This window comes from Triticum aestivum, chromosome 3D (genome assembly GCF_018294505.1).
Source record: "Triticum aestivum cultivar Chinese Spring chromosome 3D, IWGSC CS RefSeq v2.1, whole genome shotgun sequence".
NCBI lineage: Eukaryota > Viridiplantae > Streptophyta > Magnoliopsida > Poales > Poaceae > Triticum > Triticum aestivum.
The window spans coordinates 562,458,371-562,477,589 of record NC_057802.1 but is presented as its reverse complement, the minus strand read 5'-3'; the positions used below and the strand labels follow the sequence as shown (position 1 = coordinate 562,477,589).

General features: G+C 45.1%; 1 protein-coding gene across 1 annotated transcript; it reads left to right on the top strand.

Annotated features, from left to right (window-relative positions):
* Positions 1-15,340: 15,340 nt before the first annotated feature.
* Positions 15,341-18,470, top strand: LOC123080506 (succinate dehydrogenase subunit 4, mitochondrial). Its single transcript, XM_044503437.1, has 3 exons — positions 15,341-15,622; positions 17,541-17,636; positions 17,752-18,470. Exons 1-3 carry the CDS (start codon positions 15,428-15,430, stop codon positions 18,142-18,144), a joined length of 684 nt encoding a protein of 227 aa, XP_044359372.1. The 5' UTR covers positions 15,341-15,427; the 3' UTR covers positions 18,145-18,470.
* Positions 18,471-19,219: the final 749 nt, after the last annotated feature.

Below are 19,219 nucleotides of genomic sequence, written 5' to 3'. Positions count from 1 at the left end.
ACTCTTCGCCTTTCCCTCTCGATTTGGAACTGCTGTCGCACGCTCTTCCTCCCTCCTCCATTTGCCTTCACCCTTCCTTCTGCCATTGTTTGATCATCTTCTCCATGGAGGGAACAAGCCGGAAACGACCCCGTTATTCTTGCCCCGATCTGAAAGATGACGTGGTGGGGGAACTCATTGATCGGTGCGACGTCATCACCTCGGCTAGCATGGCAGGTTCGTTCAAGCCCATTCTCGACTCAACTAATAACATCATTACAAGGAACCCAAGGGTCCAGGAGCGGTTTGATCTCCTTATCTTCTTATAAGCCTGTTCGCATGGGCGGGGACGACAGAGGCCTCGCCTTGTGCATGTTGATGCCGCTTGATTATGATACGTGTGATGTCAAGATGCCATCGCTTAAGGGTAAGTCCTGGGCTGGCGCAAATGGAGATTGGGTTGTTTATATTGGGTACAATTGCGAGTGGGAACTTGTGAATGTGTACACTCGTCAGCGGATTCCACTTCCAAAAATCTCCGAGTGCCCTGAGGTTGAGCGCACAGATGATCTACGTACGTTCAAATACGATCATGGTGACTGTCGTCTACTGAAGATAGCAATTTGTCGAGTTCCCAACCGCTCTTGGAATTACAAGAACTATCAATTTTTTGCTATCTTCGACAAGCTTGTTGCCGTCCTTCGTGGTTCGACTGGATGGATATTGCTCAAAAATCTATTTCTATACACGGATGTGTACTGTGATGCAATTGAATACGAGGATCTTGTGTTTGCTGCGACCACTCGTGGCACTATTTTTGCATGGGATCCTCGTAGTTTCGGTACGTTTGTCTTTCACCGTAATTATAATTGTTTCATCCACATGCATGCGGGTTAGCAAGTTTCCCTTTACTAATTAACCTTCTTCTTGTGTTTCCAAGGTCCTGTGAACATTCCACCACCTATACTTGAAAAAATTTATAAGCAAGGGGGAGATGACGATGGTGATGATCACGAGCATGAGGAGGAGCAGAACTTATATACTCAGTGGCGCCTGGCAACTAATTCCGATGGATCACCTCTTCTTGTCTGTATACAGTGCACTCAGATTGTTACTACTGAGGAAGCAGGTGTTGTCTCCCATGGTCGCCCTCTCCTGACCTATTCCAACACCCGTTGCATGGTATTCAGGACGGATACTAGTGTGCTAGCGCCAACACCTTCTCCCTGGTTCAGTATTGATAGTCTTGGAGCAAACTCGCTCATCCTTGGACCAAACTATCCAATGATGGTGAAAGGCGATCCAGCTGCTGTTGAAACAACATTACTACCATTTATGAGACCTCCCGGTTGAAAACCAAGGGTGCTAGTCACTTATGTGGCGAACGTTCCCTGTGAGGAGGACAGCAGACGAATGCATTTTCCTCGCAGTTTTCTTCCTATATATAAAAAAGTATGCTACTTGGTGTCCGCTTAGTCAACAAACGATTGTGCCAACCTTGACCGTTGGATTGACATCCAACGTCTGTTGCGTTTCTTCAGTCTCTTCTTCCTCGAGCCGCCAAAGCCAAACCAGCGCTGGCGGGACCGCCTGCTCCCGCCTCCCACGGCTGGCTGTGATCTTCCCCGGCTCCTGTTCGTTCCCGTCCGAGGCCTCACCATCGTCCTCCACCTTGGTTCGCTCGCCGCGGCGCCGCCCTCCGGTGTTGTCAACATGGTCAACAACCGAGAGGAATAAGGAGATGACTGTACATGGTGAGGATGACAGAAGGGACCCAGCAGCGTGCGCAGTAATTTTGTTTTTTCGGGACGGAGAAGGGTATCAACTGGGTTGTGCGGGACCCGTGGCCCGTCTAGCCCAGGCTTTTATTTCATATGTTTAGCACATGACCAGCCTAGTTTGTTTTTTTCCTTTCTGAAAATGGCTAGCGAGCTATTTTGTTTTTTGCAGAATAACCAACGTAGGCCTACTTGCTTTTCTATGCCCTGCTGGACCGGAAATCTTTCAAGACGAGGAGGGATGCATTTTTCCCAGAAAATGGGCTATAAGTAATAAGAAATGGGCTATATGTAATAATAAATGGGCTGTAAAATGAAAAAATACAGCAAACAGGCAATTAGTTCCAAAATACTATTTTCTTTCGGATTTTGATATTTTAAATTTCATTGTTTTTGTGCGGGTAAAATTTCATTGAATTTAAATTAAGGTATATTTAGATGTAAAATTAATTTGAATCTGGCTAGAAATTTCGGGTTGTATGCTGTTTGGGACAGATTTGGAGGCTGACTTGTGGGTCTACTAGGTTGACGTGTACTTTGGCTTTGTCAACTTAGTCCACAAACGATTCTAGCAGCAGTGACCGTTGGATGTTAATCCAACGGCCGTGCTGCTTCTTCAATATCTGATCTTCTTGCTCCAGCCGCCCAAACCAGCTCCGGTGGGACTGCCTGCTCCCGCCACCCGTGGCCGGCTGTGCTGCCGCACAGGCCGCACCACCCACCCTACTTCATTGCTGGCCAGGCCATTCCTCTACTCACCCACACCTCCTGTTATTTTCCGGTGACGGCAGCCAGACCAGTAAACCCTCATACTCCCCACCACGTGGGCAACCATTGCCGAGTCTTCCCCGGCTCCGTGTCGTTCCCTTCCTAGGCCTCGCCGTCGTCCACCGCCATGGTGCTCTCGGCGCGGCCTGGTCAACGTGGTCAACGAACGACATCCATCAGCCATGGACTGTACGCGCAAAATAATGATTCCTCCACCTAACAGCTGGGACCCACCGGAAGGGCCTCTGTATTTCGCGAAAAAAAAATGTCCCCCCTGACATGTCGGACCCACCAGCTATATCTTCGCACGCAAGGAAGTGCCTCCTTATTACGCACAAAAAAATGAATACCCCCCTGCTAGCTGGGACCCACCATAGTGGGAGGATGACTTGTGGGCCAACTAAGTTGACGGGGACGGAGGGCTTTGTCAACTTAGTCAATATGAACGATTCTAGCTCCAGTGACCGTACGATGTCCATCCAACGGCCATAGTGCTTCTTCAACCTCTGGTCTTCTTGCTCCAGCCGCCCAAAGCAGCGCCGGTCGTGCCGCATGCTCCTGCCTCTCGTGGCCGGCTGTGCTGCCGCGGAGGCCTCACCGCCCCCTACTATTCCCACCGCTGGCCAGGCCCTGCGGCGACGGCAGCCTCACACCGCAGCCGAACCAGTGAACCCTCGTACTCCTCTCCGCGCGGGCTTCCACTGCCGCGTCTTCCCCGGCTCTGCGTCGTCCCCTTCCTAGGCCTCGCCGTCGTCCACCGCCGTGGTGCTCTCGGCTCGGCCTGGTCAACGTGGTCAAGGAATGACTTCCATCGGACGTGGACTGTATGTGGAGAGGCTGACAGCTGGGTCCACGGCCGCAGCAAGGAAGTGCCTCCTTATTACGTGGAAAATAATGATTCCTCCACCTGACAGCTGGGACCCACCGGACGGGCCACTGTATTTCGCGGAAAAAACGTTTCCCCCTGACTGCTGGGACCCACCAGCTTCATCTTCGCACGCAAGGAAGTGCGTCCGGGCAAAAAAAACGATTCGCCCCCCTGACTGCTGGGACCCACCAGCTACACCTTCGCACGCAAGGAAGTGCGTCCGGGCAAAAAAAAGATTCGCCCCCCTGACTGCTGGGACCCACCGGCTACATCTTCGCACGCAAGGAAGTGCGTCCGGGCAAAAAAAACGATTCGCCCCCCTGACTGCTGGGACCCACCAGCTACATCTTCACAGGCAAGGAAGTGCCTGGCAGTCGGGACCCACCTGGTCGAAGCGTACGTAGCATTGTCATTCTGGTCGCGAACGTGTACGTACATACTGGTCGATGTAGAGGCGCGCACGTGTCGTAGTAGAGGCGCGCATGTAGCATGTACACGTACGTACAGCGGCCAGGGTGCAAGAAAGAAAATACGGTCACGTATGTGTACATACGGGCGGGGTCTCGAACGCCTACTCGCGCATACGTACGGCCAGGGCTCGTGTACATGGCCGGGTCGGAACGGAGAAACAGCATCGTCGTCGTGTTCATGGGGAGGCAACGGAATGCGTCGTGTTCATGGGGAGGCAACGGAATGCGTCGTGTTCATGGGGAGGCAACGGAATGCATTGTGTTCATCGAGAGGCAATGGAATGCGTGGGAGCCAACCGGCTGGGTCGGAACGGAATGCGTGGTCGTGTTCATCGGGAGGGCTTGGACGGAACAGGCGATGGAAACGAGGCCTGGCGTACCGCAAAACGGAGGAAACGGACCTCCTACGTTCGGAACGGGGTCCTGTTGATCGGGAGGGGTGTGGCGTACCGCAAAACGGAGGAAACGGACCTCCTACGGTCGAAACGGGGGTCCTGTTGATCGGGAGGGGTGTGGCGTACCGTAAAACGGACGAAACGGACCACCTACGGTCGAAACGGGGTCCTGTTGATCGGGAGGGGTGTGGCGTACCGCAAAACGGACGAAACGGACCTCCTACGGTCGAAACGGGGGTCATGTTCATCGGGAGGGGTGTGGCGTACCGCAAAACGGGACTCCACGGGATACTGTTCATCTCCACCGTCGACCTCCTCCAGCCTCCACGGGCTCCTGTTCATCCAGCCTCCACAGCGCGCTACTCCACCGGCTACTGTTCAACCACCCCTCCACGGGCACCCCTCCACCGTCTACTGTTCATCCAGCCCTCCACACCACGGGGTCCTGTTTAACCACCCCTCCATGGGCACCCCTCCACCGTCTACTGTTCATCCAGCCCTCCACACCACGGGGTCCTGTTTAACCACCCCTCCACGGGCACCCCTCCACCGTCTACTGTTCATCTAGCCCTCCACACCACGGGGTTCTGTTCATCCAGAGGCAACGCCACCGCTCACTGTTCATCCGACCCCCCCCCCCCCCGCAACGCTCACTGTTCATCCAATCGATCGGCTACAGTTAGCAGCAGTAGCGAAGGAATCGCTCGATCGGGTTCAGTTAACAGCCATCGATCGATCGCTCGGGTTCAGTAACGCGTAGCCTGCAGTGCAATCGCTCGGGTTCAGTTAGAGCCCAACGCCTCGCTCGGGTTCAGTTAGAGCCAACGCCTCGCACACACGCGCGTACGTGTACGAGAGAAACGCGCATCGCTCGGCCCCCGACCTCCCACCGTAACCGGGAACTCCCCGAAATTTTCCTCCCCCTCGCTTCTACCACGGTTTTTTCTGTCATGGACGGCCCAAAGAATGTCATGCAGCTGCGTCTCCGGCCCGCCCAGGACGAAAAGCCCATTTTCTGTCATGATTTTTTGTCATAGAAGTAGGAGCCCACCACATCTATGATGATACCGGGTTTTGTCACAATTATCGTCATAGAAGTGTCATATGTATGACAGAAAAAAAGTTCGTTCGGCCCAAAATGTCATGGATGTGTCTTTTTTTTGTAGTGAGTGCCAATGTTTCATCATGAACAACACATAAAAATTTAGAATCCATTATATGTTAAAAGTACATGACAAGTTAACAAGAGAAAACAAAGCCATTCCCAAGGAAACCAAAACATCTGGTCGTTAATCTAGTGGATCATCTTTCAATCAGCAAAGCAGAACCGTAATATCATTGTAACTGCAACTAAGTTGACTATGGGCCATATTATTTGACTCACTTACATAATTGGACATGACATTCGCAAACTTGTTCTCTTTCCTTTTTATATTTTCCCATGCAGAGCATTTACAAATCATGTGGACATGTTTTTGTTCTTCGTACTTCCACACTTTAGAGACTCAAACATTAGCAAAGGACATCCTACTACACATGCATGCTTGGCCCTCCATTGTATTTGCTATTGTGTGCGAGCTAAATTGTGATGCTACCTAAAAAGAACTATTACACACTTTCTCGATATGTTACCATCCACACATGGGAACGTGATAACAAAGTCACATGACTTATTCTTGTACACATGGTGCAATCTCCATTGAAGTAGAGTATGAAGTAGAAGAAAACATCATACCTAAGGTTCGTATATAGGTGTAGGATCAACAAGCTTCAGTGTCCACAAGATGCAACATGCGCAGGTGCCATTATGGTCAGCGTCATTGGTAAGATGTGTCTAAGATGATGAACATGCATGGCAACTAATTATGTGAAGTCTTGCTTTCTGGCCAATTCCACGAGCCATATGGAGGAAGGAATACAAACAATTAATGTCAGAAAAGAGAGAAAAGTATATTGTTTGGTGTTTGATTTGTCTTGAGTGCGTTCATGTCACTTGCTACATCGGCGCATTACCCTCGGTAGTGATGTAAAACATGCCATGTAGCCATGTGTGGTACATGAGGATGCTATGGAACTCGGTTGTTCAGAGTGAGTGGAGCTAAAAAAGTCCTAACCTACCCACACAACAATAGCTGAATGTTCTCTTGGCTCGACAAACATGTTTGTTTGGTCTTGAGTTGTCATAGCTAGCAACTTCCTGCATTTTTATGTTTCTCTTGGTAGTAACATAACTAAGGCCGCATAGCTATTGGCGGTGCATGAGTGTGCTTTGGAAACTAGCTATCAAGAGCACGTACAAATGAAATGCCCCCTCTTGTCCAGCGTCCGGATTCTCGAGTGGTCTCTTGGCCAAGGTATGGGGACAAAGAGGCATTTAGGATAGGATGATGTGATGTTTAGTGTGGAGAGCGAACTATTTCCCCCAACAACTCTGAGAGGGTAGCCCGAAGATGGTCGACCCTTGAGCAAGAAAGTTGGACCATTAGAAAGCTACAAATTTGATGTCAATCACATAATTTACGTAAAATTGAGAAGGTGAGAGGGAAACATAATATGTGGCATTCCACATTTCAAATCAAGCAAGTAAGAGCCGAAACAACAATAGTGCCATGCCAGCTCTATCGAAGAATATGTTAAAGAAGAGGACGTCACAAGCACAAGTCAATCCTACCAACTCAGCATGCATTCCAGGAACAATTGGTGGGGGCAAAGAGGCTATTATTTGGCATTTTCAATGTCAGCAAAGAAAATAAAAAAAATTACATCATGTTAGTTTGATTTTTACCCAGTTCATCGGTATGTATTACTTTTAGTATGTGCTGAAAAGAGAGATTAACTCATAGAAATATTATAAATCATCCATAGAATAGGCAATTTACATGAAATCGAGCGAGTGAGAGGGAAACAAAAAGGCATTCTCGTAATTCCAAGTCCAGTACATGTGAGCCGAGGGACTAGCAACATTTTCATGCTTCCTCTAATTAAGCACATTTGACCAGGAAAGATGACAATGACTGCGCAAGACCACGAACCAAATCGTCATGTACCCACCATGAATGTTGATTCCAAAAAAAATGCAAATCCAACCTACATGGGACGACCATGCTTATAACCCTGACATATGCCATCGGCACATTAGTTGGTTGTACCTGAAAATGGCGGTTCCCTTCTTCAAGGCATTGGTTGCAATTTGCTCAGACTTGATCTTTGGGGTGAAAACCCTGGATCTGGCCTTCAGTGATTGGATCTAACAATGTCGACATGAGACGTAGTTCCCTTTCCAGAGGCACCACCATTGAAGAACCTCTCTTCAGTTCCAATGGAGTCAGAGGCGGCGGTTGGTGTTGTTGCATGTTGATGCTTGCTACCGTCACTTTGACATGACATTTTGGAGTCATGCTTTTCTTTCCTCTTTTTATATTTTAATAATTTGTGTCTGTAGATTATCGATCTGTTGACTAGCTATGTCTTTATATCATATATATTATTTACCTGACTAGGATAACATGACATGCTGACTAGATGGTCAACACGGTAAAACCCATTTGACTCATGGGAAACTAGCACCGGGCCGAGGGCAGGGTTGGATTGGATCCTGAATGGTTCGGGGAGTTGGGGGTTGAATCTTCGCCGGTTTTACAGATGGGGGTTGAATCTTAGACAAACCAAAGAGTTTAGGGATGAATTTCCTCAAAAAAGAGTTTAGGGATGAAAGTGGACTTCTCACTTTTGGGCAAAGCGACTCATCTTATTTGGTGTGATCCTATGGATGCTCAAAGTGAGAAAATGCGAACAAGGGCAAGTAATCTCTTTTGCATCCCACGGTGTGGCACACAGATTAAAGAATCTCTTGTTTTTTAGAGAAACATATTGAAGAATTAACCAGACAGCCAACGCAACGTCAAGTCCGGTGGAAATCCCAATGCTCAACGCCCCCAAACTCCAGGCCGCCAAGAAATGGCCCTCGAAGAATGCAGAATGCTAGAGGAGATCAAGCGCTGGTTGATGTCCGACGAAGACTGCCCGCCGGAGTAGTGACCGATGATGACGTGGATCCGGCTGGGGTTCTTTGCCGATATAATTGAAGAACTGTGAGGGCAGTACCAGGGACATGCCAAGGCGGCAAAGGGGTTCTTGGCCCGCGATCTTGACAACGGCTAAGAAGGTGTTGACACAGCGGAGGATGATGACGGCAGATTCAAGTACAGTACACACTGGAGGAGCTGCTCGGCGACGACGAAGATATGAACGCTTCATGCATTGCACCAGTGTCGGCGCTGATCTCGCGTGAGAGTCGATTATTACACGTGAGGGCCCATTCTTTTTTTCGAGAATTGTGAGGGCCTATTCTATACGTGTGTGAGGAAGAAGCGCAAGGTTTGCATCCAGATGATGATGCAGGATCTGATTCTAGTGTCTGGGACAACGGCACAATGCAATGACGGAGGGGTCTCTGTTGAATATACCACAAAAAAAACCATATGAAAAACTGAATCGATCACACACAGACTTACAAGCTAACAATAATGAACAATGATGAGAGTCTCATCCGCATCTGAATGGAGGTTGTACGAGAGCTTCCTAATAATACGTCAATACCATAATAATTTCTGTAGGAAAATCATTGGACAGTTTGCATCCAGAGGAAGGAGAGAAGAGCATACCGCCATTCTGTGCGCAGATGCCCGCGGCCCGGTCTCCCCCGCGCGCCAAAGGAAAGCTGCGATCTTCTGTGTCCTTGCACAGTTGAGGTGAAGACAAGACGGGTTACACAACCTCTCAATGGACAAGTGGGGGTTTAAGGGCCAAGCTGTAGGAAATTATATAAGTCCAGTGCCAATAATTGTGCTACCCTAGGCATAGCTGTCGAGCTCGACAGGTATGACAAGTCTTTGCATCCAAATTTCGATATAAATCAGCGCTTTTATAGTAGACCAAAATCAATATATTTGCATGCTTACCTGGTTAATTCGTCCGCATGGATCCTATGACAAAATTTTAGTTCCTTGCGGGAGAATTTTTGTAAAAGAGCGAAGCAGCCCAGCGCATTCATCCTGCCTACCTGGCATCCACGTGTTGGCTCAGGATTGATTTGTACTTGGATGAACATAAAAGCCAAGTTGTGGTACCCGTGGCGTACATTTTTAAAGTTTTTGTACCAAACTGAACCCACCTGCCAAGTTTGTGTACCTGGGTTGCAATTACCCATGCTCTAAAGTTGTAATTTTTTTATTAAATATAGCAAACAAATTAAAAACAATCTAAGTTTGCTATGAAAGATTTAGTGGTGTATATTAATTATAGAAGAAGTTTTAATGTCAACCGACAAAGATGACCATCATTTTACCTTAAAGTTGGTCTGTTACCTCTCGAAACCACTAATATTCTTCCTTCGAGATGGTGCGGTTTCTAAGTAGTTTACGTGATAACTTTTGTGTAATCTTCTTAAATTTTAAACACAACCTCTAGGTGTCATAACATGACACCATGCCACGTTTCTATTTCTTAAACTACGTTTGCATTTTTTATAAGATTAAAAAAACCAATAAGCATCAATTTGGTGGTCGAGTCTTAGCACCATGATGTTTGGAATAGGTTTTATTCTCTTGGATAAGGCCTAAATATATATTTGATAACCTAAAATATATTTTTCAACCCAATTGTGTCCATTATTTCAGGTACTTGTATTTGAAATTTGAATACTTAATGACACTTATAGCAAACGAAGCTGAAACAATGCCAAATTTTGACATGTATGATGTACTAGTGTATGCTAAGTGCAGAAAAAGTTTCATTTCAAACTAATGAAGAAAAAAATTAGTCTAATATTTAATTACTTATATATTACTGATATTTATATTTTGTAAAATCTAGATGTGGTTAAAAAATGAAAAATATTCTATTAGATACATAGATGTATTAATTTTAAAATTTTAGAAAAAAGAATCACTTTGTCTGAACTTATAAATTAAAAATTATTGATATTACTAGCAGGGTGTGCATATGAGTACATGCTGTTAGTAACATGATTACTAGCAGAGTGTGCATATAGTGTGCACGCTGCTAGTAACATGATCACTAGCAGAGTGTAGATCTGTGCACGCTTCTAGTTAGTTGGTACAGTTTTCTTAAGCAGAATGGTCCGGGTGCTAGCAGCGTGTGCGTATGTGCACACGCTACTAGTAAGTTGCATATATTTTTATTTTTAAGCAGAAAGGTTTGGCCACTAGCAGCGTGTGCATATGTTTGAAGGCTAATGACATGGTTAGTAGTAGCATCCGCACATGTGTGCACGATGCTGCTAGTAATTTCTGTCAGGTCCATTTCTGGGCCGGTCTAACTAGCGGCGTGTCGTTTAACCCGCACATTGCTAGTTAGTTGTTCATAGCAGTGTGCCATTTTTTAGTGCATGTTGCTACTCCCTCTATCCCATAATATAAGAACGTTTTTGACACTATACTAGTGTCAAGAACGATCTTATATTATGGGAGTACTATTTTGCCCAGTTACCAGCAGCGTGGTCATTTATTGGACGCGGCTAATAACAAAGTCCTATAATGAGTTTCCCTACTAATATATATGTGACTTGCCTATCCTCATTGGCATGAGGTTAGATTAGGAAAGCATGTATCATAATACTCAAGGTGCGTGTGTGTGATGGATGTAGCGGCTAATTCTCAAGATTGGCGTTGTAAGGCTGAAAGGCCTTCTACCAGGCTTCTTTGTCACTTCTTCTTTATTGTAATGATATGATTATGCGTATTCTAGGAAAAAATACAGTTTGTAACAGGCAAAGTGGACCAGTTAGAGCATCTCTAGTAGACCCCTTAAAAGCGATCAAGCACGTAAAAAAAATCCATGTTTACAGTTTAAAACGGCGCCTAGCAGATCCCATAAAACTCGATCGGCCCTTAAACTTTTTAAAGGGCACTGAAAATCCATCCGCGAAAACCTCATATGTACAGTTTTGAAGGCAGTATACAGTTCAACGTGTAAACCGGTCAAACCTCATCGAAGCAAACGCGCCGCCGCGGAACTAGTCGGGATCTACCCGGAACTCACCGGAATCCGTCGCTGCACGCCGGAATTTGCCGCCTCCGGTCCGAATTGTGGCCGGCTCGACCTCCACTGCTGAGGTGAGGCCCTCCACGGGCCGGGCGGAGGAGGCCATTGGTGGCCCGAATCAGGACGGGGCGGCGCTAGAGAAGGGCAGGGGAGGGGCGTTGGGAGCTCGCATGGCCATGCCGGGGAGCGCGCGTGCAGCCGCTGGCGGTGCCGGGCTCAATCGGGGATGGGCAGGCGCTCCAGGGAGCGCGCGGTCGGGGCGGGTGGCACAGGGCAACCATGAATCATGTGCATGCAAAATTAATGTAAAAATCAAAATGTCACACAATTCAAGAAAATCTACGTGACACTTAAAAAATGTTTATAGAATGCAAAGAAATGTTTGTGTAGTTAAACAGAAATGTTGTGTACATTCAAAAAAATGTATGTCACATTTTAAGATATATTGAATAGTTACAAAAATGTATTCGTCACATTTTCAAAAATTGTTTATACAATGTTCAAAAATTGTTTGCACAATTAAAAAAACATTATAATTCAAAAAAATGTTTCAACATGTACTGAATTTTTCCTAACACGAATTACAAAAATACATTCAAAACATGTTTTGGTAAAAATGTATTTAAAAAATCTTAAACGAGTATAAAAAATGGTATACATGTGTAGGAAAAATGTAGGACGTGTATGAAAAGTAGATATGTTCTGGAAAAGTAAAATAAAAAATCAGACAATGGAACAAAAAAACCAAAAAATTCAAAGAAAGAAACAAAAGAAACCAAAGTATAACGAAGAAAACAAGAAAAAGCAAAGAAACCCATTGCGAAAACAAAGAAAACCAAAAACATAGTGAAGAAAAAAATCAAAGAAAACCGGCAAAAAAATCTAGAAAAACATAAGCGACCGAACACGCTGCAAGCTAAGCGAGACATGCAGCTAATGGGTCGGCCCATAATCGTCTGTCGTAGGCGATTCCTATTGTGAATCGGTTTGCGCGAGACATAGGGCATTTCTTGTACATCGGTCGGCACAAACAGGCGCACCCCCCACCTCCACCTATCTTGCATGGGCCGGCCCATTTACCTTTTTCTGTTAAATTTTGAAAAAAGAGTGTGGGTGAGGGATTTGAACCATAGTATTAAATATCCCATAAAATAGCTGCGCCATAGCTCCGCGGGAGCCTCACCACTATGCTATGGCTCCTGCTGCGAAATCGTCCACAAATCCCTCTAAGTGGCTCAAAAATTCACAAAACCCTCTAGAAATCATCTCTCCCACCAAAAAAATTCCGCTATTGTCGCGATTGCTCACTATGGTAGCCGCTATACCTATTGGGAGAGGCCGCCGTGAAATCGTTTCTCCCATCTTTGATTTGAACTCGAGATCTTCCTTTTAGAGAGAACCCAACTGACCACTATGACACCTTAACACTTGTGCCCATTTACTTTGTTTTGTCCTTTTATTCCTTCTTCAATTTGCCGAAGCCGTTGGTTGGGAAGATTCCTAGACGAGTTTTTCTTATTTCGATTTGGTTATTTTCTAGACCGGTTTCTATACGGTTTTTTCTTTCTTTTTCTTTTTCTTTACTTTTTTCCTTTTTATGTTCTTAATTCATAATTCTTTTTCTTTGCTTTTATTTTTTCCGTAATTCACAAACATTTAGCAATATCGATGATTTTTTGTTCAAAATGAATGGCCTTTTTTTCAAATTTGAGAACTTTTTCCAAAAAAAATTCAAATTAAAAAACTTTGTTGCAAGTATGATGAATTCTTTTGAAAACTGATGATTTTTCCAAATTTGTGATTTTTTCCAAAATTATGAACTTTTCTTTCAAAATTTATGATATTTTTAAAATTTGATAACCTTTTCTCGAAAATCAATGAATTTTTTTTGCCATTTTGATGAACTTTTCAAAATTCTGAACTTATTTTTCAAAATTGACAAACTTTTTCAAATCCGTGATTTGTTTTTCAAAATCTGCAAAAAAATCAAAATTATTGGACTTTTTTTCAAATTTGCCAAGTTTTTTTTTAATAATTTGTGAATCTTTGTTATTTTTGAGAAACTTTCTTTCTAATCCTTGAATTTTTATGAATCCATGATATTTATTTTCAAATCATTTCTTTCCTACATTTTTTTCCCGAAAGTCAATGGTTGATTGGTGAACTGGTGAACCAACGACCAATTAACTGCCGCTTGACGAAGCAACTGCATACTGAGCGACCAGGGAGCCTTCGGGTGAGTGCCTTTGAGCAGATTAGGCGCTAAAAGAATCATATAAGACTACCCGCTAAAGGCGTTGTATATGACCACCCAAGACATAGCCCTGGCGATTGAGTGGTTTGTGAGAAAACAAAAATCACTGATTAAGGATACATGCAGTGTGCCACTTGTCGTAACTTGGGAGTTTTTTTTTGTTTTTTTGTAGACTGTTGATGGGTATTTGCAGAACACGTGCGCGACATCGTGGACTGGAGACGTCCTTCCGCTGGTTCGGGGACGGGGCACAAAGGTGTGGAGCTACACTACTAAAATGCATGAAGTGACACGATGATTTACCAGGGTTCAGGCCGCATGGTGTGCTTTGTGTATGGTTTTATGTTCAGTGGATGGCGAGCTACAAGTCCTCCCGGGAACGGGAAGTGTTGTGTGCTTCTACTTGTATTCTATCAAGTGTCCAACCTCCTTTTCTATAGCTCGGTCCTCCTTTTATATGTCAAGGGATATCACAATGGCATAGTTCCTAAGGAACTACCCTCAGCCGACATGGTAGGTATGCACATTAAATGCATGATGACGTGTCATCGTCTTCTGTCATTCGGGAACGAACGTCCATCTTGTCATCACCGCCCAAGGTGGCACCCTAGTCGAATGGCGCCACGCGCCGGTGCAGGTGCCACCCTGACGGCAGGTGAGCTGGTAACTCACCCCCAGTTACTGATGCATCTTCAGCGCCCATGCTGTCTGTATGCAACGTGCCATACGGGCTCTGACCAAGCCGAACCGCCACGACACGCATTGGGCAGCCTGGTCTAGATGCCTTTGGGGGTAAGGAAGCATATCGTTGTCCGGGGCTCCATTCCCGAGTCTTGTAGCCCTGATGCTTCTGACCAAGGGTAGGGCTATTTGTGGCTTGTGCGTAGTTGGTCTCGTGAACCAGCTATTCACGGTATCGACATAGATTCGTTTATTCAAAATATTTTATCACTTAAACCGTGCGTGTAAATCGCAAATCATTTCCACGGTTGGATTTCCTGTGTTGAGATCTTCGAAACTAGATCCAACATTAATAGGTTTCGATGAACTTTTGGAAATTTGTGCCTTCACGCGAAGCTAATCTATGCCTCTCGTGAAAGAAAAAAACATATTTTTTCTGTGAGGCACAGCTGTGCCTCTCGCGGAAGCAAATCTGTACCTCCACACGAAGTAAATTTGTGCCTCTCGTGTAAGAAAAAAAATGCATTTTTCCTTTCTGGGAGGTACAATTGTGCCTCTTGTGAAAGTAAACATGTGCCTCCACGAGAAGCAAATTTATGCTTCTCGCGAAAGAGAAAACACGTTTTTTCTCTTGTGGATGAATCTTTTTTCTTTTTCTTGCGTTTTTTTCCTTTTTGAGTGTGCCTATCGCGAAAATGAAACTTGTGTCTCCACGAGAAACAAATCTGTGCCGCTCGCGGAAAAAGAAAAGCATTTTTTTGATTTTTTTTTCCAAACCTAGAGAAAACCGAGCAGAAACCAAAAACCTGAAAACCCAAAAAAAAAACATTTAAAACGCACAAATATAATAATATCCCAAGGAAACAGCCATCACGCGATATATGGGCGTAGCTGAGAGCTCGACGCATCAAAGTGATCCTTGAAGGGCACCCGTGACTCAAGCTGGGCGGGGATGTAGATGTACCAACTCTAATGTCCATGAGAAGCTGGTGGGTCAAATAGCTTACCCAGCCTGACCCGCGAGGGGTCCTGGTTCGTCTATTCGGCCTTGCAAGTGTGGGCCGGTAATACTGGGCCAGGCCATTTCTGCTTGCGTGTACTCGCACTTGTCCTGAAAAAAAACACCATCCTTCTTTCCTTTCCCTTCCGAGAGAACAGAGAGAGAAAGAATGGCGTCGCGATTGCTGACCAGATCCAAAGCCCTAGCGCTCGCCGCCGCCCGCGCCGACGCGGCCGCGCCGTCGCCGCTCGCCGCCGCCTGGGGGACCCGCGCGCTCTCCACCCTCCCCCGCGATCCGGCCGCCGCATCCCCCGCCTCGTCGCCGCGGCAACCGGCGGCGGTCTCGCCGCTCGGCCTCTCCAAGGTCCGCCCCTTCCTCACCCCTTCTCTCTCTCTGGTAGCTTACGTCGACTGGACTGGCTGCTTGTTGCTCCGGTTATGGGGCTGTAAGCGTGATGCGCCGCTCGTTCGTGCTCGATCCGATCGTTTTGTGCGATTGCCTGATTCCGTTCCTCGAGGGCTCGATTTCCGTGTTCTGTTAGGTGGTTGTGTGTATTTTCGATGGTTTTACTTAGACTACTTACTAGCTTGTATAGGCCTCATCGAGCTTATGTTGCGGGTTAGGTTTGTGGTGTAAGGTGAACTCACCTCTTTGCCTTTGCGCTGGCCGATTGAATCTCCAGAGTCATCGAGTTTGAGAACGAAAACTGAACAAAACTCTGAATTGGGTTGATAAACAGTTGGTGAGATTGGCGTTCATTGTGGCGCGATAGTGACTACACATGACATTGAGTTAGGGATGTAGTCATGTAGGCAGCGAAGCTTAAAGTGTTATGTTTACTTTACATAAACTGTAAAGGGTATCCTTTCATACGTTTGGTTTGGTTTGCCAATCTGCTTCAATTAAATTTCAGCCTGAGCTTGTAGTTGACTAAAGGAATGCTCAGTACCTTCGAGATATCATGTCACTATGCTATTGTGTTTCAACACGGGAGATTTCTGCTAATGGTATATAACTGCTGATTATGCACAAACAGGATATTTCGTTGTTCGAGTCAATACTCTTGATTGGTGCCATCCGTTTTGCGGTTATTATATTTTTCTATTGCCGATGAAAAAGATACAACTGTCTATGATTACTTGGCACATGTGTAGTCTTCTATAGTTTTTTATGCACTCTGTACTGCCAGCATTGGATAGGACGTACTTGGTGTTAAATTCATTGATGTTGCTTTACATAAGTTCCATATGCATTGGTCAATAGTAGTTCTTCCCTGGTTCGTGGAGAACTGAATTATAATGGAGGAACTAGAACTTGTCATACTGTACTACAGTTCTACTTTTGCTTTTCACAGGGAGAGTAGGATTCTAGATGCATGGTATGTGAGTCTGCTCTATCTAGTTATATGTATCTTACTGATGAATGACTAAAATACCAATAGTGCATTTGGTTTGCCTGACTGATCAGTCATCATTGATATCTAGCACGTACTCATTTGTGAGTCTTCTCTGTTTAGTTATCTATGTATCTCACTAATGAAAGACCAAATACCAACAGTGCATTTGGTTTGCTTGACTGATCAGTGATCACTTCGTTGGATGTACAATTTTTAAGAACTTTCTGTACTTGTTGTGAAATTCATTGTCAAAAAATAGTTATATGTATTGCTGGTATTCATTGATGCTGCCAACTTTGTACTATTATTATGAAATAATTTTAGTGGTGCTGCCAACATGAGATAGGATGTGCTAGTTGTAAAATTCATTGATGGTGCTTTACACATGCTTCATATGCATTGTGCAATAATAGCTGTTCTCCCTAGTGCATGGAGAACTAAAATCTAAAGGCGGAACTATAACTGTCATCTTGCATTGAGAACAGGGAATATTGTAGTACAGTTCTGCCTCTGCTTGTCACACAGAGAGTAGGATTCTAGATGCATGGTTTGTGAGTCTGCTCTATGTAGTTATATCTATCTTCCTGATGAATATCCAAAAATACTAATAGCATTTTAGGTTTGGCAGGTGCTGGTTTATGAGTCTGCTCTATGTAGTTACATATGTATTTCACTGATGAAAGGCCAAAATACCAATACTGCATTTTGTTTGCTTGAGTGATCAGTGATCATTTCATTTCTCAGCATGCTGTACAATTTTTAAGAACTTTATGTTCGTATGCATGTCTACTTCTATTATTACATTCTCTTCTTCAGTTTATCAGCCTATCGTACTCGTAATAATTCATTTTTTGAGGTGCCATTTGTCCTCCCTTATGCAAGCAGATTCTAGGATATGAGCAGGCATCTCGACTCGGTGGCACACACGTATTGCCTCGCTGGTTTTCTACTGGAGCCTCCAATGGATCTTCTGATCAGCAGGTGCTAGTTTGTTCCTTGTGCCAATCTTATGGGAGCTGTGTTTCATTAGTTTGCTTCCTCACTTGACAGCATTCATTGCCAGAAGCTTGCAACTGAAAGTTTCTTATGCTTGTAGACCTCAAAGACAATTGCTGGGATGGTACAATCGGATGCACTGAAATCACAGGAGGGAGCCTCAGCGAAGGTCGCAGCATTCAGCCCCATTGAAGCAACCATTAGCAAGCCCAGAAGCAGTCCATTGACACTCGAAAGCTTGAAAGTGAGGCGGACCGAGATGATGACAAAAGTCACGTTCTACATGATCCCGACTCTGCTCCTGGTGTCGAAGAACAGCATCAGCACTTCTCTCCTGATTGCGTCAGTGTACCATCAGGTCTACATGTTCCACAAGGAGATCCTCCTGGACTACGTCCACCATGACATCACCAGGAAGTGGGCCTTGATATACTTCAAGCTCCTCTTGCTAGTCATGGCCAAGGACACGATGGTGTACTTTGATCTGTTCTAAATGCCTCCATGGTAGTAGCTTCTCGAGAGATGCCACCAGGAACCCTCCCATCTGTACACTGGAATAATCTTTGAGGTGGACAAAATGCCCGACTGCTGGTTCTTCTTCTGTCTCGCATATCAAGTTGCTGCGTTTTTCTGTTTCCTCTTATTATGGCTGTGATTGATTAATGGACAAGTAATGTTCAGTTGTCACAGAGTACTAGCTTATACGGGAGCAACGTTTGCCCTAGTTTTGTAATAATGGTATATATCAACTCTTGACGTTCTGTCGTTGATTGCTCTTGTTCTGCAAAAATTTAGTAAATGCCATGTTTACCTGTTGCACTGCAAGTGTTATCGGTGTTGTAGCAGTGTCCAGTCTGTTTGGAGCATGAAAGACCACGTTGCCTTTGCAACTCTGCCATCAGCAGGTACCATACGAATCTTCCAGGTCTCGGTTCCGTTGCATGCCTGTGAAATGATTGACAGACACCTACTGACCAGCAGCTGATAGATGACAGTGGTGTCTGCTGAGATGCGATTCGCAGCATGTTTGCTCAGGTATCAAGGGCATTGGTGGAACGATGAAACTTCATCGGATGCAGCATATGCAGTGGATTCTTGGCTAGTTGGCTTTATTCCGTTACATCGTCATGATCCTTGCTACATATGACATATCATTATCGGAAAACAAAATCCTTACTACTCCCTTTAGTGATCTATAAATGGTTTTATATTTCTTTACAGAGGGAGTACATGTGTAAATAAACTCAAGTTGACAGTCTCCGGCTAGGTACGTAATGTAATGATGAGTCAATTGTTCACAAAACCTTGGTCTAGTTACCATCCGCAGTTCTTAATATGTTTTGGCTCTTACAAAATAATTGAGCACACTCCTTTTTCTCTGAAGTTCTGAACCTTTGAAGTTTGAACATGAATTATGTGCATGTTTTGTGATAGTTAAATACTTGTTTTTTTTCCTTACAGGAAATCTTTTGTAGGGTTTGGAACCTGCAGACGAGGCCACCTCAAATCCGTTTCTACCACCTGAAAGATTTACGTAACATACTATTGCTACATCCCCTCCGCCGCCA

What these genes read in the sequence shown, in the direction of transcription:
- LOC123080506 (XM_044503437.1), top strand. Translation starts at nt 15,428, where the DNA reads ATGGCGTCGCGATTGCTGACCAGATCCAAAGCCCTAGCGCTCGCCGCC. An exon ending in CGCCGCTCGGCCTCTCCAAG is followed by an intron (nt 15,623 to 17,540) that starts GTCCGCCCCTTC and finishes TTATGCAAGCAG; the next exon opens with ATTCTAGGATATGAGCAGGC. An exon ending in ATGGATCTTCTGATCAGCAG is followed by an intron (nt 17,637 to 17,751) that starts GTGCTAGTTTGT and finishes TTATGCTTGTAG; the next exon opens with ACCTCAAAGACAATTGCTGG.